Here is a 22190-nt window from a genome sequence, read left to right on the forward strand (position 1 = left end):
TGTCTGGTGTGCAGGTGTACAAGCAGGCAGAACACTGTATACATAATAAATAAATCTTTAAAAAGAAAGAAAACAAGACCAAGCTGCTCTCGTGGTGACAATGTAAGCTCTCCGAGATCAGCCCGGTGCCACTCCAATCAGTTTCCCCGTCTGTGTTCCTTGGCATCATCTTGGTGACATCTCTAGGTTCTTCTGCTAAACCACACACCTCCTGTCCCTGAGGAGGAAAAGGGAAGGGCAAGAGCAAACGCTCACTGAAGAGCCTTCTTCAGCTAAGCACTCAAGCAGCTCTTCCTGAGAGCCCCTGACAGCTTCTAGAACCATCTCTGGTAGCGGGCAGCAGTGTGTGTCGAAGAATTCCACCTGTGCCATCCTCAACACCAGGCCTAACATCGTGCAGGATTTCTGAAACAGCAGTGTCTCGGGCTACTCTACAAGATTAGGAACTTAGGTAAAACCTCGAAGACACCATTTTAAAAGTTGGAATGAGTAGTTTGGGTGGCTTCAGGAATTTACTTTGCAAAAAAATATAAAAGAGCGCAAGACGGCCACAACCCTACCACAGGCAGTGCATGCCATGCGCATAAGGATTTAAAATCGACTTTATTTGCACAGTTAAAAACCTATTCAGAGGTGGGGTCCTTCTTCTTCCTTCTCGTCCCGGCCTTCTCTCTGGCCTGCTCTGGCCGCTGAGTCAGCCACTCTTTCTGGAGCTGCTTCAGCATGTCTGCAGTGAGGAGTCCTTGCTGCACCAGCCTGGAAGCGAGGGGTAGCTCCCCGGCACTGGGGCTGGGTGCCTCTGCCGCCGCTTTACCCCCAGCACCCTTGGTGGCACGTGTCCTTCTTGCCGGGCTCTTTAAGGCTCCTGACAGAGCTGACTGGCTCCCTGAAGATAGGCTCTCCAGCTTCAAAAGCTTGCGTGACTCAGAAATTTTAATCAGTTTGGTGATGTTGTGCACACCATCTTGGATAACGACATCCAGTTCTTTCTGGAGATTTCGAACAAGGCTGGAGTCCGGGAACATATCCATAAATCGGTAGCTGGGAAAAGAACAAAGAGAATTAGAGCTACGGCTCTGAACCAACTCTGACCACCTACCCATTCTAGAGCAAAGCTTCAACAGGAATGCACAATCAACGGCTGGAAGCTGTGTTCAAATGCACCACCTGGGCCGAGGAGATGGCTCAGAAGATACAGGTGACTGCTTCACAGACCTGGCGACCTGAGCTAGAGTCATGGGGCCCACAGGAAATACGAAGTAGAGAATCAATTCCAAAAAATGAAACAAAATGCACCCCGGCACGTGCATTTCCCACCTACCCCATCACACAAACATGTACACACACACACACACGCACGCACGCACGCACGCACGCACGCACGCACAGAGCAATAATTTTTTAAAAATGAGAATTTAAGTCTAGATGGAGCTGAAGTTCTTTACTTGTAAACAGTCCCCAAGGGACACTACTCTTCCACTAGCTAGGGGCTGTCAACATCCCCATCGGCTATCTGTGAGTTAGAAAATGAGCACAGAAAGGAGAAGGTTTGGTACCTTAGCCACAGGTAGAGATCAAAGACGTCATGCACAGCTTCAAGGTCCATGAGGTCTTTAATATTCTTAGGCGGAAGCAAAGGCCACTTGATGTACCGGCGTAACCAAGCAAAGGTCAGGGGCTCATTCCTGCTGTACTGCCTGGCAAACTGAGAGGAAAGAACAATGTTTGGTAACATAACCAGCATCCTCTTAGGTCTATTTAGAAAGAAAAAGGAGGTGCAACCTGTTAACTGTGGCTGTTTGAAAAGACAAGCTGGTTTCCATCCTGATTGATACTTTCCTACTTTTAAAAAAAACATTTAATACTTTATAAGAGACGTCACGAAATCCAGAGAAGCCTGAGTTTAGCAGCATGAGGTAAGCATTCAGGATGGAGCAGCAGGTACGTAAGGGCCAGACAGTTCAGTCCGCTGCCCTTCCCCTAGAATCCTGTGCTCCTGAGACAGTTCAGTCCGCTGCCCTCCCCTAGAATCCTGTGCTCCTGAGACAGTTCAGTCCGCTGCCCTCCCCTAGAATCCTGTGCTCCTGAGACAGTTCAGTCCGCTGCCCTCCCCTAGAATCCTGTGCTCCTGAGACAGTTCAGTCCGCTGCCCTCCCCTAGAATCCTGTGCTCCTGAGACAGTTCAGTCCGCTGCCCTCCCCCTAGAATCCTGTGCTCCTGAGACAGTTCAGTCCGCTGCCCTCCCCTAGATCCTGTGCTCCTGAGACAGTTCAGTCCGCTGCCCTCCCCTAGAATCCTGTGCTCCTGAGACAGTTCAGTCCGCTGCCCTCCCCTAGAATCCTGTGCTCCTGAGACAGTTCAGTCCGCTGCCCTCCCCTAGAATCCTGTGCTCCTGAGACAGTTCAGTCCGCTGCCCTCCCCTAGAATCCTGTGCTCCTGAGACAGTTCAGTCCGCTGCCCTCCCCTAGAATCCTGTGCTCCTGAGACAGTTCAGTCCGCTGCCCTCCCCTAGAATCCTGTGCTCCTGAACAGCGTCCCCCCCCCTAGAATCCTGTGCTCCTCACACGCCACACCACAGCCCAGTGTGAATGGATGAGAGGGAAGAGGTGCAGCCCTCAGTTAAAGAAATGAGGACCACTGCCACCACCTAATCCCTCCAAGCGCTAATCTGTCCCTGTGCGTCAGCTTTTGCACAGTGGCTTTCATCCAGGCCCAAATACAAGGTCACTTTATGTTTACATTTTCACAAAGTGTCCTATGTTTAGGGTACTCTCCCAAGTGTTTCCTTTGGTGGACAAAGTACCGTTTGGAGGAAAATGGATCAACCTGGAACAACTCAAAACAGCCCAGAGCTAAAGACGCACCTGTAACAGGGACGAGCAGACGAAAGGCTGTTTCTTGTTGATGGGGGCTGTGCAGAACACATACCTCACCCGCAGACTTAGTGGAATATGCTGGATCAACTCTGCAGAGAACTTAAAATCATCCATATTGCAGACAAAATACTGCCCATCAACTTGTGCAAAGTCTACAAAAATATCCTGGGGGAAAATATATATGAAATTACTGAACTGCCTGGATGTGACTACCCCACTGGGTGTGAATACAGAACTCAAGCCCACAAAAGACAACTCTAGTTATTAGCAGACCTCAGGAGAGGTGCCACACTTTCTGCTCTCTAAAGCAGACATTTCTCCCATGGTCTTCCTAACCTGAACTTCTTTTTGAGACAGAGGCTCACTATGCCCCCTGGGCTAGCCTCCAACTCTAGGGCCTCCAGCCACAGTGTCCTGAGCACTGGGTTTACAGGTGTGCACTGCCATGTGTACCCAGCACTCAAGCCTTCAGAAGGTTTCACCAGCGATATCCCTTTCATGGACAGCGACTGCACAAAGGCAGGCTGTCCACTCCTGCCCATGCAGCGAGCACGAACTGACACGGCGTGTCAACAACTGCAGAAGAGGAGATGAGAGGGGCTTCCACCTACGATGAGATTGGACAGCGTTGTCTCAGGGAGATGGTAGGCAAACATCTCGATCTGCTCAGCAGTGGGGTGAAGACCAGCTGCCTGTAGAAGTAAAACATAAGAAAATCGCGAGCTGAGCTTGCCCCTTCATTTTCTGAATGGCATTTTCTTCTTTTGAAACAATGTCCTACATTAGGCTAAGTTCTTTCCAAATGAGTCCCATGCCAAGAATTTCAGTACTCGAGAGAAAAAGATGTGAGTGACCATTTGAAGTATTTGCTGCAATTAGCAACGCTGATAGGATTATTTAATGAAAATGGCAGATTATGTAGCCTTCGGTTATGTTTTAGTCATGTGACCAGATTTGACAGAGTAACAAACATGCCTTCAAGGATGAAACAACTTTCCAAACTGCAGTTCTCGCTACTGACTAGGAGTGAACGAGGAAACCGCAGTCCCGAGACAGCATCTACACTGGCCGTCAGCTGGCCCCTATACTGCAGTGCTAAGCCACGCCCACAGCCGAGGGTGAGGATGAGGGGAGGGGAACTCGAGACTCAAGCCCTAAAGGTCGTATGACGTCCAGAAATGAGGTGCTCAGCAAGGAGAGAGGGCTGAGTACACACTGCACAGGAGCCATCCCACCCAGACAAACAGTCATGTCACCAGCCTCCACCCCATCATCTCGCAGTTTTCTGTCATCTTCCTAACATGAAATGAGCCACTGAAGCGGATTTCTAGAGACTTAGAAGGTGACCCAATAGCCATGGATTGAACCACAGAAGTCCTTACTTGCAGTGTATAACTCGGTGCTAAGTCTCTTGTCTAGTCAAGCTCAGTTCCCTCTCCACTTTGTGACATAACTCTATGTGCACCACAGCGAGGGCATCAGGCCAACTAACTGCTGACTCTGGGTCTTCCACTTGCCCACAATTCTGTCAAAGAGGCATCGAAGCCTCTCCAAACACTAGAGGAAAGCCTTCTATCTACTTTTAAATTATGGCGTGCGTGCGTGCGTGCGTGCGTGCGTGTCTCTGAAGCTGGAGTTACAGGCCGTCATGAGTGGCCTGGCATGGGTGCCGGCACTCTCGGCTGCCGAGCCCTCTCTCCAGCCCTAAGCCGAGCTTTCTTGTCGTGGTCTCCCAGCTCAGGCTGCCCTTCTGTCTCCACACACTGAGGCAGGAGACTCGGCGGTGGGAAGGAGACTGCCCCGAACGCAGCGGGAGCAGTGACGTGCTCAGCCTTACCTGTATAGGAGGCACAGGTCTGTTCAGAATCTCCTTCAGCAGAGCCAAGTCCTCCCGGTGCATAGTTGTGACCTCTCCCTCCTTAAAGTGGGAGCTGAACCTGCCGGCTCGGCCGGCGATCTGCAGAGCTTGGGAGGTGGTGATCGGCTCCAGCTCTTTCTCTCCCTTTTCATTGATGCTGGGCTTTATAAGGGAGTAAAAAATAATTCTCCTTATGCTCCTGAAATAGAAATAAAAGTGACCCCACAGACTGTACACAGCCCCGTCACTTGGGTCATCACGATGTGGTCAGTCTAACTCTCTTTTAAGTCAAAATGGGGCTGGCTAGACGGCTCACCAGTTAAGAGTGCTTGTTGCTCCTCCAGAAGCCTCTAGAGTTCTATTCCCAGCACCCACGTGGTGGCTCACAATCATTTGAAAATCAAGTCCTAGGGGATTTGACACCTCCAATTGTACCACATTAGGTATTTTTGGTCTCTTTACATAGTCCTACTTTGGCTGTCCAGGAACTCACTATGTTTGTTTGTTGTAGTTTTTTTGTTTTTTTGAGACAGTGTTTCTCTGTCCTGGATCTCACTCTGTAGCCCAGGCTGGCCTCGAACTCACAGAGATCCGCCTGCCTCTGCCTCCTGAGTGCTGGGATTAAAGGCGTGCACCACCACACCTGGCTGTTTTTTTTTTTTCTTAATGAGAAAAGCCCAGGCACTGTGGCTCACACCTATCATCCTTGCACTCAGGAAGCTGACACAGGAAGATTGTGTGTTTGAGGGCAGGCTGGACTACACAATGACTTCTAGGACAGCCTGGCTAATAAAATTTTAAAGAGGCTTGCTGTGAAATCTTTTTATTCATCTTTCGTTTTTTGTTTTTTAAGATAGGGTCTCAGTGGCAGTAGTGGTGCCTTTAATCCCAGCACTCGGGAGACACAGGCAGGTGTGGCTCTCTGAGTTTGAGGCCAGGTTGGTCTACAAATCAAGTCCAGGACAGCCAGGACTGTTACACAGAGGAACCCTGTCTTGAAAAACAAACAAACAAACAAAAAGACAGGACCTTCCTGACTGGGCCTATTGGGTGCTGGGATTTACAGGCATGTGCTACCATGGCCAGCTCTCAAGCAGAAAGTCTGAATAACTGTATATTTACTTAAATCACCCTTTGAGAGGTCAAACTGCAAAGTATTTGAATTATTAAGCTAAAGAAAATGACAGCAGACAAAGTGCTCTCATACGTGTTCCAGGTTACTGGTGCCGAGAACAGCGGCACACCCCTCAAGTCCCAGGTACTTGAGGAGCCGAGGCACAAAGACTGTCTGACCCAGGAGTTCGAGGCCAGCCCGGGCAGTGCAGTGCACCAGCTGAGGGAACAGCTCAGTTTAGAGCACCGGCTGAGGGACCAGCTCAGTGTAGAGCACCGGCTGAGGGAACAGCTCAGTGTAGAGCACCGGCTGCTCTTGCAGAGGACTTGAGTTCCATTCCCAGCACCTACATGGTACCTCACAGTGATCTATAACTGCAGTTCCAGAGGTTCTGGCCCCCTCAGTACTGCATACATGTGATACACATATATAACATGCAAGCAAAACACTCACACATAAAATAAAAAAAATTTAAATCCTTTAAAAAAGATCAAAACAAACAAAAAGGACAAACTGAGTGGTGGGCAAGAGCTCAAAGTCAGTGGAGGTACACACTAAACTCAGGGCAGGGCGGCCTGGGCAACCTGGCAAGACTGTCTTGCACACACACGCACGCACGCACGCACGCACGCACGCACACACGCAGCTGCCAAGAACTCTTAGGTTCCTGAGTCTTAACAGTCTGGCGCTTTCACTATCTGGAGATAACCAGTGCCCCACACTGGACACCGCATGACTAAGAGACCTAAAATGAAGCAAGGTAACAACTAATCTGCCCTAGTGGGGGAGCACTCCAAACCCCAGTGTTCTGTGATATTCTCTTTTATTTCCCAAACAAGTATAGAAAAATAAAGCTCAAATCTACATTATTAATTCCATCCTAATCGATTAGAAAACTGAAAACAAAAACAAAAAAACAAACACCTGCCTTCTAACCCATTGTTTATTATAAACAACAAATTACTTACAAATTAAGTCCCATGCCAATGGCATCTGTAGCTACCAGGATTTTGCATGGATCACTGGGGTCATTAAACTTTCGTGCTTGAGCAAGTTTGGTCCCTAGAAGGAATAGTTCACATTAATTCCATTTTTTTTTCTTACTATGCTTTCTAAACATATCTTAACCTAAATGGCAAATGTAAGAGATGTTACACCCAGTCCCAGTCAAGGCTAATTATTACCAGGTGGGAGGCTGCCATATATGACAGCGGATTCCAGTCCCCGAATTTCAATCTGTCGGCTCACAGAATAAATATCATTCTTGCTAAAACAGACAATGCAGTCCCCAGGCTGAAGGTTATCTAAAGACTCCAGTGCATGATCCAGCACGGAAATGGGGGTAAGCCTTTCATATTTGTGAACCTGCAACGAAGACACACACGGAAAAGTAACACACTCAAGTCAGTACAGATCACCGGAAAGCCTGCAGGCAGTCAACTGAACTAAAGGCTGGGTAAGCATCAACTTTCAGGAGCAACACACAGAAACATTCATTGGGATGCTGGGCTACCTTTAATTCTGCACATTTCTAAGTTAATGTTGTGTCGACATCCTTAAAGAACTTTAACACACACTGATTTTCAGGACAGTGTGGCAGCTTCAGAAAGGTTATGACTGATATTTCCATTTTATGACAGGGTAAAATAGTCCAATAAAAGATGAGATCAGCTCTTTTCAGCCTTCTGTGGTTTGCTGCAGACAGCGCCCAACGCAGCGAAGTCCAGAATTTGAGTCCAGAATTTCTCCCACCGCACTCTGCTGTCTCCCTCAAAGTCAGCACAAGTCTGTTACAGGTGGAAAGCCTGTCTACACTTCTGCAAACGCTGATCCTCACTGTCAGGCAGACGAGACTCAGAATCACCATGGAAACACATCTCTGGGTGTGCCTTATGGGAGTGTTTGTCATGGAACAGCAGGACAGAGCCACCTTAGGTGTGAGTGACGCATGGCATGGCTGGGGATGGGGAGAATAGAGAAAAGCTGGAGCAGAGAGCTCCTGACCCTGACCCTGGGAGCCAAGGAAGCCCTTCCTTCCTTCCTTCCTTCCTTCCTTCCTTCCTTCCTTCCTTCCTTCCTTCCTTCCTTCCTTCCTCCCTCCCTCCCTCCCTCCCTCCCTCCCTCCCTCCCTTCCTTCCTTCAACTACTTGTCTATCTGCCACAGCAATGAGAAAAGGAACAGATACAATTTTACTATCTTATTAAGGAATTCTGAATTCTGGGCAGTTTTTAAAGAAAACCAGTTTCTTCCCACTCCACATCTACAAAATGGATACAAACTAGATCTGGCAATTATATAAATAACAAAGGCCTCAACGTGTGATATAGAGGACTGAGAACACTACAGGCTGAGTCTCAAATTCAACAGTCTGACTCACTTAGCTCTAAAGAGACTTCAATTCATGAGCTGTGGATGTAGCTCCATAGTAGAGCATGCATAAAGCCCTTGGTTCGATTCCCAGGACCACAAGTAAGTAAATAAACGTATCTGGTTCAATCCTCCAAAGATTTTTATGAAACTGAAAGCTGAGCATGGTAGTAAATGCCTATAATCCCAGCACTCAGGAGGCTAAGGCAGGAATTGCTATGAATTTAAAGCCAGCCTTGGTGAAACCGTATCTCAAAAGCAAAAAACACAAAACAACCTCACCCCTCAAACAAACGAACAAGTTATTTTGTGAAGATGAAGAATCTCCCACACTCTTGGAAGACACAGGGTCATGGCCTCTCCATCAGAACGTCATATTATGAAGTTTAACCATATATATAGGAGCCAGTCAGCTACAAGAAAATAAAGATTACCTTTTTGCTAAGCTCTGTTTTCAATCTTTCTTAAAACAATACTTTTTAGACTGCACACATATAAGGGTCTCCTTAAGCTGACTTCACATATGTTCTGGTACTTGTTCATTGTATGTAGTTAAGTTCTGGTTTTGCAAGCCTGGAGCTTGCAGGAGCCAGTGACGGGTACCCTAGGCTCTGTGGCACAGCCCTTGAGGAAGCAGCCCACAATCTCTTACCTCTACCTCCTCACCAGTTGTGTACAGAAGCTCAGTGACCAGGTCAATAGCAGCAGATTCTCCGCACAAATGGACTTCTTCAGCACAGAGTCCTGTAAATGCACAGAGAGATTTATATTGGTCTGATGCTGTGGAATAATGCTTTTGTACACTGGTTTAATAAAACACTGACTGGCCCTAGCCAGGCAAGAAGTATAGGCGGGACAAGCAAACATGGAGAATTCTGGGAAGAGGAAGGCTGAGGCACACAGGTAAAGCCACAGAAAACATGGCGACATATAGATTAACAGAAATGGGCTCAGTTTAAGTGTAAGAGCTAGTCAATAATAAGCCTGAGCTAATGGCCATACAGTTCATAATTAATATTAAGCTTCTGTATGTTTCTTTGGGTCTGAACGGCTGTAGGACTGGGTAGGAGAAATTCGTCTGGACTGCAGGGCCCGGGCAGGACTGGAGAAACTTCCAACTACATTCTGTATTCTTCCTAATGGCACTGTAACTCTGTCCAATGTTTTCAGTTTCTCTGCCCTTTGAATGGGCAAAGATAGAGGCCAGTTTTATAAATTTACAGGCTTTAAATTGCTCCAAACAAGGTCGACACACACCACTGTAGGGTGAGGCCAAGCAGGACCGGAGGCTGGCACTCTGATGCTTAATGATGGGTATCAGTCCTAGGCCTGAGTTCTTCAAGTCAGAACTCCATGGAAGCTGAGGTGCTTCCAGGAGTGGTGTGGGGGCTGATGAGCAAAAATGTGCCCAAGCTCCTTAGCCTGAGCAGACCTACTTCTCCCCACTGTCTAAGAGCAAACTCAGGGGTCAGCTCTTTGTTTTCAATCTGAAAATGCTGCCCTGCAACATGCTAGATCAAAACTCATTCCAGGCCAAGTATGGCGGGACTAGCCTAGAACCCTACACTTTACAGCTGGGGCAGGGGGACCTGGAGTTTAAAGTCAGCCTGGGCTACAGAGTGAGACCCTGTTTGAAAAAAAGAAGAAAAGAAGGAGGAGGAGGAGGAGGAGGAGGAGATGATGATGATGATGATCCACTTCAAAAATCAGGCAATGCGCAATACACTGGGTGTGGTGGTGCACACCTTCAATCCCAGCACTGGGGAGGCAGAAGCAGGTGGGTCTCTGTGAGTTTGAGGTTAGCCTGGTCTACAAAGCAAGTTTCAGGACAGCCAGGGCTACACAGAGAAACCCTATCTCAAAAAACAAAAAATAAACAAAATAAAAATCAGGCAATACACATGCATTCATGCCTGTGAACCTAAAGAATTCCACTTCTAAGACCCCATCCTATGAAACAAAAATCAAAAGTAAAAAAGCTACATCCACCGATAATCCTACTACAGCGCTGTTGGTGATGAGAAAAATGTTCAGCACCAGGAAACAAACTGCAGTACAGTACTGCTTTTCAACAGACAATACCCAGACACAGCCATGTGCAGAATATGAAAACAACAGAACCAGAAAACAGCAAAACACGAAGTTCTAAGTCCTTCAAACACCACATGCATAAAAAGACTGACATGAACCATATCAAGACATTAACAGTGACTGTAAATATGGCAAGACAAACTTTCTTTTTCCTTAAGGTAGCCCAGGCTGGCCCCAAACTTGCTGTGTAGTCCATGATAATCCTCTCACCTCCCGATGGTCCTGCTTCCTCCTCCCAAGTGCTAGGATAACAGGAATGTTCAGCCATACCCAGTATGTGGTTCCGAATCAGGCCCAGGGCTTCATGCATGGCCTGATGGCAGCTACTCTACAAATGGTCTACGTCCCTAACCTCAAACTTTGTTTTGGTGCTAAGGATTAAACTCAGGGCCCTCCTATGCCAGGAGAGTGCTCTACCACTGGGTTATATCCTCCGAGAGTCAAACATTTCTACTTGAGTTACTTGGTTGTGTTAACTTTATAACTCACAAAACAGGATTTTTTCACTATCAGAATAATATTTAAATAATATAAATGCTTATACCTTTTCTCAAAAAGAGAGGCAGCGGCTGGCTGAAGCAGTCAGACACTCACCTAGCAGTGCTCTGGTCCAGGCCCATCCTCTGGCAGAGTCTCTAATCATCTGAATTTCATCGATCACAGCCACTTCATCTTAAAACAAAAGAGTCCCCGTGAGCAATAAGCCACTAATACTGCAATACCAGCTCCCTGACCAGTCTCATTACCACGGCTTCCTGGATACATCTTTCCTAGCAGGCTTGTTCTCAGTGGTTTGTTCCCCTTCAGAATCCTATGAGGTTATCGCTATCTGACAGGGAAGTCAGATAGTATGTGTAGGGATAAGATTCAAATCCAAGCCACCTACTCTCAACACCACACTCTGAGCCACTCTCCTCCACTGCCTCCATCTGTCCCATTCTCTACAACTCAGACACACCCTGCTAACTCTGCCCAATATGAACGACCACAGTGGACTGGAGGCGGTTTGATGGGCAACAGAGTGCGTCCAGAGGACCTGGATTAGTGCCCGCTCTTAAACATGAGTGCACAAATACACACGCACATGCACAATTAAAAATAAAGCTTAGCGCATCGTGGTAGCACGAGTCTTTGATCCAGCAGTAGAGAGGCAGAGGCAGGAAGACCTCTATGAGGTTGAGAGGAGCCAGGTCCATATAGCAAGTTCCAGGCCAGCCAAGGCTACCTAGTCTCAACAAACAAACTACCACATCTACACAGTGGCAAAGGAGAAGACAGACACCTATGTGTCCAGGAGTGAGGAGTGGAGAGCCCTTCAGAGACTTGAGAAGCTTCCCCTGAGACAGCTCTCAAGAGCAGCAAGTGCAGTGAGGGAGGACTCCTCGGCTCCCCGCGGGCTCTGCTCACGCCTGAGGGTTTTCCATCATCATGGAAAGCAAAGCAACATCAGGTTTCCCTCCTCAGGCCCAAATACTCTCTCTCTCTCTCTCTCTCTCTCTCTCTCTCTCTCTCTCTCTCTCTCTCTCTCTCTCTCTCTCTCTCTCTCTCAGATTTTTTGAGACAGGGTTTCTCTGTGTAGCCCTGGATGTCCTGGAACTCGCTTTATATACCAGGCTGGTCTTGAACTCACGGGATCCACCTGTCTCTGCCTCCCGAGTGCTGGGATTAAAGGCGTGTGCCACCACTGCACTGCTTTGGTCCAAATACTTCTAACCATGCTATACTGTTTCTGTAAGTCACACTTTCATTTCCCTCCCAAATACCAAGGAATTGAGAACATCAAAGAAAGCTAATTCATAATGAAAACAAGATTAAAAATTACTCATCACATCAAGACATACAAACAAGCTAAAAAGCAGGAAGTAGAGAACCTATGATCTGTGTGTGAATTTGCATTATTATAGGTATGACTTTTACAATACACTGAAAAATAAAAACTAGGGGCTGGAGAGATGGCTCAGAGGTTGAGAGCACTGGCTGTTCTTCCAGAGGCCCTGAGTTCAATTCCCAGCAACCACATGGGGGCTCACAACCATCTGTAATGAGATGTGGTGCCCTCTTCTGGCCTGCAGTCATACATGCTGTATACATAATAAATAAATAAATCTTAAAAAAAAAATCTCAATTTCTTTGTCCATGTTGGTAGACAGTTTGAGTGCATTTCTTGGATACAGTGAATGGCCAGCACACTATTTAAAAAAATAAAAAATAAATAAAACTATTTGAAGAGTAGATTTTAAAAAGAAAAGCAAACTGTTAGTAAAAAAATCCTATGATCCTTACTATATTTAACACATTCACCTGGGTGCATACCCTACTGTAACACATAACAAAATCTGAATATTAGCAGAGTTGAGAAAATATACAGGTTAATTAAAAATCACTGTTCGGGGACAGGTAGGATTAAAACAGTGCATACATTTGTTTTCTTTGTTTGCTTACACTTTAGGGTTTGGTTTGTTTGTTTTTTAAGATTTATTTATTACAGCCGGGCAGTGGTGGCGCACGCCTTTAATCCCAGCACTCGGGAGGCAGAGCCAGGCGGATCTCTGTGAGTTTGAGGGCAGCCTGGTCTACCAAGTGAGTTCCAGGAAAGGCACAAAGCTACACAGAGAAACCCTGTCTCGAAAAAACCAAAAAAAAAAAAAAAAAAAAAAAAGATTTATTTATTTATTATGTATACAGTGTTCTGCCTGCATGTATTCCTGCATGCCAGAACCAGATATCATTACAGATGGTTGTGAGCCACTATGTGGTTGCTGGGAATTCAACTCAGGACCTCAGGAAGAGCAGTCAGTGCTCTTAACCACTGAACCATCTCTCCAGGCCCTACTTTAGTATTTTAAAAATGAAGCCAAAAAAAAAAAAAAAAAAAACCTGGGCAGTGGTGGCACACACCTTTATTCCTAGCACTTAGGAAGCAGAGGCAGGTGGATCTCTGTGAGTTTGAGGCCAGCCTGGGCTACAGAGTGAGCTCCAGGACAGGCTACAGCAAAACTGTCTCAAAAGACTAAATAAATAAATAAATAAGCCAGAAGTTCATTAATGCACTGTATACAATACAGACTTTTTTCAGCACTGAGGACCGAACCCAGGGCCTTGCACTTGCTAGGCAAATGCTCTATCACTGAGCTACATTCTGGACCCATGGCAAAATTTAAACAACCTACATATTCCTTAATAGGGAAAATGAAGAATTTTTGTCATAAAAAATATTATGTAACGGTTTGAATGGATAAACTCCAAATATATATATATATATATATATATATATATATATATATATATATATATATATAACACAACCAGACTATGTCCGACTTTTTTTTTTTTTTAAAGACAAGGTCTCACTATGTAGCCCTAGCTGTCCTGCACTCCTTATGGAGACCAGGCTGTCCTGGAGCTCACAGAGAGCCATCTGCCTCTGCTCAAGTGCTGGGATTAAGGCACTGGGGTGAGATCAAGCATGACACAGTTTACTGTGAAGCACCAAGTACTCGGTGTACAGTCTTCTTCCGGATTTTGAACATTTTCATCAGAAAGCCTGCCCTACCCTCTAAGTCTAACTGGGCTGACACCCTCCCCATCCTTGTTTTGCGAACGGCAAATACATACAAGGAGTTGTAACGCTGCACATCTCCACAGTACAAGAGACATGGCTGGCTTGCTTCCCCTCAGGCTCAACTGTCTGCCGCTCTTCACCTGTCACCAAGTCACACGGTACACCCTGGAAGAGAAAAAACAAAACAAACCCAGACTTATCCCCAACTTGAAAATGGAAACAAAAAGTAGCCTGGGATGTTTAAAAGGACGCATTCCATTCCTATCAAACTTACTCAAATAGCTGAATAAAATATTCCCAATGCTTTTACACACACACACACACACACACACACACAGAGCCACTTTGTTGTACACTTAAGATAAATTTGAAGAAATGTCCAGTCAGAAGAACCCTCAGCAGAGAAACCATAGTGGTTCCTGATCCTTGAGACAGTCTCATGTAGCCCAGGCTGGCCTCAGACCCACTATGTAACCAACTATGATTTGAACTCCTCATCCTCCTGCCTCCAGCTCCCAAGCACTGGGATTATAGACATGCAGCAAGGCTCCCGGCTAACATTCTGGCTCTGGTTTCTGTTTCCTCTTGCAGTAGCAGCAGTGGATCCAGGCAGGTGCTCTGCCACTGGGCTCCACCTTTCACTTCCACTCTGCGCATTTCAGCACCGGTGGAATGAATGCAATCAGCATGAACCGTTTCTACACTCTTGAGAATAAAGAGGCCTCACTTTAACTCCCCTGAAAAACATCAGCGCTATGGCACACTGGGGTTCCCAACCATTCTAGGCATGGCTGCAGGGCTGCAGCGCTCTCCAAAATAAAGGATGTTTTGTGCTCAATCTGAGAAAGTCTAGTCAACAAGCAACTGGAGTATTTAAAACATAAAAAGGCTCCAGGGGACAAAGACAGAATGAGGAAATTAATGTCAACTAGAAAAAGGGCCACAGCATGTGAGGACTTAGATGGGATCCTAGGAAGGACTAGAAAGACTGTTACTTGAGAACTGACATAGAAAAATATTCAAGATATTTATTTTTTCTTTAAGCATATGTGTGTGGTACCTGTAGAGACAGGAAAGTGTTGTGTCCCTTGGAGCTGGAGTTATAGGCACTTTGTGAGCTAGCCTACATAGATCCTCTGCAAGAGCAGCAAGCACTCTTAACCAGTGAAGCCATTTTTTCAGCCCAACAAAACTTGAATTTGAATATGGATTAAGTATTAAATAATAGTAGTCTATTAACTAAATATTCTTTCAGATAAATATTCTATAGTTCTGTTAATGAAAAAAAAAAAAAAAAAAAAACCAACCAGGTCTCTGTTTTGAAGACAAATTTCCAAAATGTATGGATAAAGTATTACGTATACAAAAAATGTAATCTTTTTTTTTTTTTTTTAAACACAGAATACAAATTATCTAAACCAAACTGGCTAACATCACATCATGCATACTAAGATAATAAAAAGTGGCCCATTTAGTGAGACAATGCTCAGACCAAAGGGCTTAAGTCCAGTTTTGAAAACATGGCTATAGTCCTGATGAGCAGGTTCAGCTCAGAGCATCCAAATCTGATCTAACACTGCTAAGAAAACATCCTGTAGGGGGTTGGAGAGATGGCTCAGAGGTTAAGAGCACTGGCTGTCCTTCCAGAGGTCCTGAGTTCAATTCCTAGCAACCACATGGTGGCTCACAACCATCTGTAATGAGATCTGGTGACCTCTTCTGATGAGCAGGCAGAACACGGTATACATAATAAATAAATAAGTCTTTAAAAAAAAAAAAATCCTGTAGAGGAACAGTTCAAAGAGAGTTTCAACTAACTGATGGTTTCTTTTTTGAAAAAGCAAATCAATTAAAAAAAAAAAAAAAAAAAAGGAAATGAAGCACCCATAGAGTTCTCTGTGTAGCTTTTGGAGCCTATCCTGGAACTCACTCTATAGACCAGGCTGGCCTCGAAGTCACAGAGATCTGCCTGCCTCTGCCTCCCAAGTGCTGGGATTAAAGGCATGTGCCACCACCGCCCGGCACCCATAGAGTTTGATGGTGGGTTCCTCATCATTCTCTCTACAATAAATATTCTAGTAATATTTAATCTCATTCTCTGATGTTCTTTTGGTTTTCTGAGACAGGGCTTCCTACGTAGCTCAGGCTTGCCTCCTGCCTGCATACGCCAAGTGCTGGGACCACAGCCTTCCCTCACATTTTCTCTGAACTAAGAATACAGCACATTGGTGGCATGTTGGAGTCTGGCATCTCTTCCTCCCGCAACTGGGTGGGGCACCATTACCTTTTACAACTGACGGCTTCTCAGTGCGCTACACAGGCATTTCCTGTCTATAGTGAATTACTACGCAGTTTTCCCACCTCCACCTCAACAAGGAAAGCTATCAAGGAAATGAGCAAACACTGGGTAGTGTACTGACAGCAGCGTTACTCTTATCAAAGATCTCGTGTGCCAGCAGTTTCAAAGGGCCACAGTACACTCCAGATTTCGCTGACAAGTATCTCTGGATTGCATGGTAAGTCTTTCCACTGTTGGTGGGGCCCGAGTGGAATATTATCTTCCGTTGTATGGCTCTGGCTTCTGGGTACCTAAAACATGAGTGGGTAAGGAATTAATTCTATTAACCTCATAATCCATCCTAGCAGACAGTCTTTGAAACTCACTGAAGGGATGTATAATCACATTAAAGTAACAAGACTTCCAGAATGGACTTACTGGAGAACCCCCAAATGCAAAAGAACGTTTTGGCTATCTCAAGGTTCTGAAAATGAGTTTAAACTGGCCCCATAGATATGCTTACATTATTCCCACAATTCTGACCTTCAGACCCCAAAGCAAATACTCCCGGCCTAGTAATGTCAGTATTTATAAAGAGAGTAACTGAGCCTCCCTCTGCTTCTGGCCACGTGGACTGACTGGGGAGGAGATGCTCTACCACCATCTGCAAACACAAAACGGGGCAGACACTGCAGCAACTCTTTGGGACAGAGACACAGGCGGTGAGGACTAGACTCCTGACGGAAGGGAGCACTGGAGATGATCTTAATACACCCCAGCAGGACAGAGCGACGGAGGCCAAGCAAAGGACAACTGCCCTGAACAAGCGGGTCAGACTTAGAGCTGCTCAAGTGACTGCAATTTTTTTTTTAAAGACAGGGTTTCATGTAGCCTAGGTTAGCCTCCAACTTGCTATATAGCCAAGAATGACTGATTTTTTTTTTCTTTCTTTTTTCTTCTTTTTCTTGAGACAGAGTCTATGTAGCCCTGGCTAGTCTGGAACTCTCTATGTAGGCCAGGCTGGCCTTGAACTCACAGGGATACTCCTTCCTCTGTTTCCTGAGTGTTGGGACTAAAGGTGTCCACCACCACGACTAGCAACTTTGAATTCTTAACCCTCTGCCTCTACCTCCCAAATGCTGGGATTACAGGCATCTCCCACCATGCCTGGTTTTATTCAGTACTGGGCATCAAGTCTGGAGCTTTGTCCCTACTAGACAAATGACCGATCAACCGAGCACACTCTCCACCCTGGACTGAAGCAGCTGGGATTTGAGTGGCAGAATGTCAAAGAGCAAAAAAGATGCAGAGAGTGGGAGCCCTGAAGTCCCTGTGCTCGGGGTGTGTGTGTGTGTGTGTGTGTGTGTGTGTGTGTGTGTGTGTCTGTGGGGTTTGGGCCAAGGGCTGGGCTGGACCTATCTAAGGTGAGACCTGGCAGGGCCTAGAAGCAGCCCGCAGGATCTGAGTGGAGTGTCTCAAAAGGCATCACAGTGCTAAGATGCTGAGCTCCGGCGATGGGGAAAGAACTATTCCCCCAGGCAGTCAGCTAAGACATCAGGACTACAACTTAGAACAATTTTGCAAGAGAAACTTTATCTGAAATCTGTCCTAAGAAAACCTTAATCCAAGGTCTATCAGGGTGAAAGGGACACACCAATAAAATGTCTGACAGAATTAATCTCTTTGTTATTTTATTTCAGGGAAAACACAATTCAGACTCTATAATTTATTATCTAGTATAAAACAAAAGCATCAACATTAGTTTCCCCAAATTGGGAAATCTCATATCAGTAAGCACCAGAACTAACCAGTTGGGTGGTATCCTCAAGTCACTGATCTTACGGAGGTCATCCTTGCATTCCAATACAGGAAAGATCTGTTTGGCATGTCTCAAGAAAAATGGAAATAAGTCGTCCACGTGAGCTGTAAAACAGCGCAGTGCATTAGCATGCTCGCTCTGCATGAATACTCAAAACTGAACCTCAAACTTGCAATCCTCCCAGTTCAGACCCCCCACTGTTATGGAAACTAACTCTCTCTCTCTCTCTCTCTCTCTCTCTCTCTCTCTCTCTCTCTCTTGGTTTTTCGAGAAAGGATTTCTCTGTGTGGCCGTAGCTGTCCTGGAACTCCTTTGTAGACCAGGTTGGCCTTGAAATGACCCAAGTTGGACTCCCAGCACCCACATGGTAGCTCACAACTGACTACAATTGCAGTCCTGGGGGATCTGATACCTTCCTCTGGCCTCACAGACACCACGTGCATATGGTGCACAGAAATCTGTACAGGCACAACACCCACACACATAAAACAACCACAATTCAAAGAAACCCCTAAGCGGGCCCAGGAGACAGCTCGGCAAGCAAAGGTACTGCTTTACAATCCTGGGAACCTACAGCGGGAAGACAGCAGACTCCCAAAAGTTGCCCTCTGACCTCCAACCAAGTAAGCAAGCGCGCACACACACACACACACACACACACACACACACACACACACACGCTCTTTTCTCTTCTTCCTCCCAACTCTATCTCACATACACAAAATAACTTTTTTAAAGAATTCTCTAAGCACTTGCCTGCACTGAAGCAGATGTCATTCAAGACAATGTGAACGTCCACATCCAGAGAATGGGACTGCATAATGTAATTTCTAAAGCTTATGAACGCTTGGTGGAAGAGACGGGCTGTGGAAAACACAACATCAAAACACACAAGACTTAGTCTTTATTTGCGTTCTCAATCTTAAGACATATGCAGACCACAGCAAGCTCCAAGCGCCTATTAATATTTTGGTAGCACAGCTGGTTTAGTATAGGTTGGGCTAAAACGGAAACTAAACAGGACCCTGAGGCCGGCTGAACAGGTAGCTCCTCCTGCACTGTGCAGCCTGGCTTGCAAGATGGGCTTGGGGGTCCCCCAAGAGAGACTTTTCTTCAGACTACAACTATGTCCTGTAACTACATATAACAAGCACCAAGTAAAATGTAACAATTCTATAAAGACGTTACTGGCAGAGCTGGAGAGATGGCTCAGTGGTTAAGCGTGCCAGGGAAACAAGACGCCATTCTCAGTGCCCACGTGGTGGCTCACAACCATCTCTTAACTCCAACTCCAGGGTATCCAACGCCCTCTTCCATGGGCACTTCAGGAAAGTGGTACACAGGCAAAATACTCAAAAAGTGATCAAAATAATGGAAAATAAATCTTAAAAAAGTTGTTGGCCTTACCATCAAGTCCATAGTCAGCGCTCAGTTTTTGAATTTCTTGCCTCTTATAAAACTTGTCTAAGATCTTCTTTACTTCATCTAAAAGAGAGATATGAAAGTTTAACATTCGTTTCCCAATTTAGACACATCTACAAAAAGCAAAAGGACGCTGAAGTCACGACGCTAAAGGTAGCAGCCTCAGGAATGCTGCAAGAACGTGAAGCTGTGAGCTGATCCCTCTTGGTGAGTTAGCATGCAATGGAGTGTAAGGAAAACGACAGAACAAAACAACACAACATCCCTGCTCCACCGCAGACACACAAGGAGAGAACCAGCTCCACAGAGTGGTCTCCCAATGTCCACTTGTGCCCAAAGCTACCAGAGGAGCCATCACTTCCAGGAAGAGGTGAGCCCTTCCGCTTTCCAAGGCAGAAGTACCTCACTGCTAGCAGTAGTGGTGGCCATGGTGGCCCGTACCAGTAATCAATCAGTGGCAATCCCCTGTCTGAGAACAGCCTGGGCTTCTTTTGAGGAGGGAGAGGGCAGAGGGGGAGGAAGGGGAAAGAAGAGGAGCACTATTTTGTTGATTAGTTGAAGACAGTACTGGGAAATGAACCTAGGGCACTGCACATGCTTGGCAAGTGTTGTATCCCAGGGCTGTATCCTCAAGCTCATTTAGAAACAAACAAACTTAATTTTGAAACAGGATATCTTTAAGTTACCCTAGCTGGTTTTGAACTCACTCTATAGCCCAGGCTAGCACTAAACTTACCATCCCTCTGCCTCAGACTCCCAAGATAAAATCTGTTTTAAAGTCACAATAGGAAGCATCAATTTCACTTATTAAAGCCAGCTGCCTAAAGGTCGTTCCTGGACAGCTTTTAGGTCTAGAAGACATGGTATTCTTTCAATCTTCAAGAATGTCATTCGGTTAGAGGAAACCTTTCACCCTCCTAGTCATACAGTGGCCATATAATCTGAAGCCCCATGCCACTGAAAACATTTACACACTTGTAAAACTCACCCGAACCTAATTGGTAGGACAAAACGCACTGCCACCCAGGGTTGCTAAGTTTTTTTTTTTCCCTTCATCTCTGGACCCTGGGAGGGTGGGGATGTCTACTACTCTTGGCAAGGACAGATTTATCAACTTCTATCTTGTATTTACATGTCGGTCTACCTCGTGGGAGAGTACATTTATTGAGAAATCGGGATCTGACACTCGTCGTCTTGGCAACAAGACGGCATCTTAACATTGTTAGACATCCGAGTCCAGTCAATGGCAAAGAATTCTGAAAGTCCTCGCTGTCATCCCTTCACGCCCTCTGAGGACCCGAGGACCACAAGCGGCGCACCACTAAAGGACAAAATTCTTTCTTAACCCTCTCAACCCAAGAGATGGAGTTTAACCACTCAGAGGAAGGGCGGGAAGGGTCAATGTCCCTGTAAAGGGAGTTAAGAATGAATTGGAAGCCGGGCGGTGGTGGCGCACGCCTTTAATCAATCCCAGCACTCGGGAGGCAGAGCCAGGCGGATCTCTGTGAGTTCGAGGCCAGCCTGGTCTCCAAAGCGAGTTCCAGGAAAGGCGCAAAGCTACACAGAGAAACCCTGTCTCGAAAAAACAAAAAACAAAACAAAAAGAGTGAATTAGAGTGCTGAGGGCTCCAGAAAGGAGCGCACACCGCACCCTGCAGGTCCGAGCCCAAAACTCTGCCGCTTCGCCGGGCGCCTCCAACACTCACTCTTGTCCAGAGGCCGAGTGAGCTCGGCACCCACGTCGCCGTCGGCGCTGGGACCCTGAGGCTTCACTGTCAGCGGCACGAACAAGGACGTGTTCGGGGCTTTGGAGCCCCCAGAGGCAGAGGAGGAGGCGGCGAGGCAGGGAACGCGTCCCGGAGCCCCGGGGAAAGGCCCCGCGAGCGCGCGAAGGGCGGAGCGGGTGGCCGCCCGGGACCCAGCCCCGCGCCCCGCCGGGAGCCGAGCCCACAGCAGGGCACACCGAGGAAAGGACATGGAGGCCGCGGCTCCCACCCGAGCCGGGAGAAGCCCGGCGACTGGGCGCCGAACGGTGACGCGCGCCGGCGCCCGCAGAGCGAAAGGACCCAGAGCGGGAGCGGGGCTGTCCCAGTATGCGCCTGACCGTAAAGGAGAGGTAAGGGCCGGAAGCTCGCTCCTCTTCAAGGGAGAATGACGTCTGTAGGGTCCACTGGAGGAAACAAGCTCGCACCCTTTCCCGCTTTCTGCGGCAATTGGCAGCAGCTTTCTCCAAAGAAGGGAAAATAATCAGGCCTCTTTAGGGACGCCACAGATGCGCCAAGGGGAATCGTGCAAGCGTCGTCATGTGACCATGTGACCAAACTGGCCACTGCGGTGAGCCAGCATCCAGCAGCACGTGGCTTTAAACGCTAAGATGCATCCCCCAAGGAAATTAGTGTGTTATCGTCCCTAGTTCCCTGGTAGGATAACGTTGGAGGACATGACTTGACCTGTTACAGAGCAAGACGAGTTGTACGACAGTAAGTAAAGTCCTTGTATGGCACATGTGTGTCCCTCCTCGGCGCTAGGACTCGATGATGGAACCATGAGCATGCTAGACATGTGCTCCACCATTGAGCTACAGGACTTAAACGTTAATGTATGCAGCTTGCACTCCTCACAACTCGAAAGTCAGAACAAGACAAAAGCACACGCTGTGTACCTTCTTAAAAGATTAGTCTCGTTTGTGTTAGTTGGATACTGTTTCCTCCCGAGACTGAAACATTAAGTTAAAAACAAACGGCCAGGTGTTCCTTATACTCCCCCACTCCTACATTATGATCTTGTAACTTTAAGTGACGT

General features: G+C 46.7%; 1 protein-coding gene across 3 annotated transcripts; it reads right to left on the reverse strand.

Moving 5' to 3' along the window:
• Positions 1 to 581: 581 nt before the first annotated feature.
• On the reverse strand, positions 582 to 21421 carry Supv3l1 (Suv3 like RNA helicase). Of its 3 annotated transcripts, none has more exons than XM_028886187.2 (15): positions 21095 to 21420; positions 19374 to 19451; positions 18723 to 18830; positions 17956 to 18070; positions 16290 to 16458; positions 13923 to 14034; positions 10902 to 10979; positions 8869 to 8960; positions 7033 to 7213; positions 6817 to 6910; positions 4714 to 4933; positions 3488 to 3568; positions 2865 to 3041; positions 1557 to 1705; positions 582 to 1041 (listed from the first exon to the last, which is right to left on the reverse strand). In XM_028886187.2, the coding sequence occupies exons 1-15, from the start codon at positions 21363 to 21365 to the stop codon at positions 624 to 626; spliced, it is 2343 nt and encodes a 780-aa protein (XP_028742020.1). In that variant the 5' UTR covers positions 21366 to 21420; the 3' UTR covers positions 582 to 623. The 3 variants fall into 3 exon arrangements, with proteins under 3 accessions (XP_028742020.1, XP_037055439.1, XP_037055438.1); XM_037199544.1 differs by lacking the exon at positions 21095 to 21420 and adding an exon at positions 20377 to 20644; XM_037199543.1 differs by lacking the exons at positions 6817 to 6910; positions 7033 to 7213 and having other exon boundaries at positions 4714 to 4896; positions 21095 to 21421.
• Positions 21422 to 22190: the final 769 nt, after the last annotated feature.

Source organism: Peromyscus leucopus, chromosome 16_21 (assembly GCF_004664715.2).
Source record: "Peromyscus leucopus breed LL Stock chromosome 16_21, UCI_PerLeu_2.1, whole genome shotgun sequence".
Classification (NCBI taxonomy): Eukaryota; Metazoa; Chordata; class Mammalia; order Rodentia; family Cricetidae; genus Peromyscus; species Peromyscus leucopus.

Bases quoted from the DNA above. Each gene is read 5' to 3' on its own strand.
- Supv3l1 (XM_028886187.2), bottom strand. From the start codon at position 21,365: ATGTCCTTTCCTCGGTGTGCCCTGCTGTGGGCTCGGCTCCCGGCGGGG. The intron at 10,980-13,922 runs GTATGTATTTGC...TTTTGTTTTAAG, and splicing joins GTGCAGCGTTACAACTCCTT to ATGAAGTGGCTGTGATCGAT. The intron at 4,934-6,816 runs GTAAGTAATTTG...TTTCTATTTCAG, and splicing joins ATTGGCATGGGACTTAATTT to GAGCATAAGGAGAATTATTT.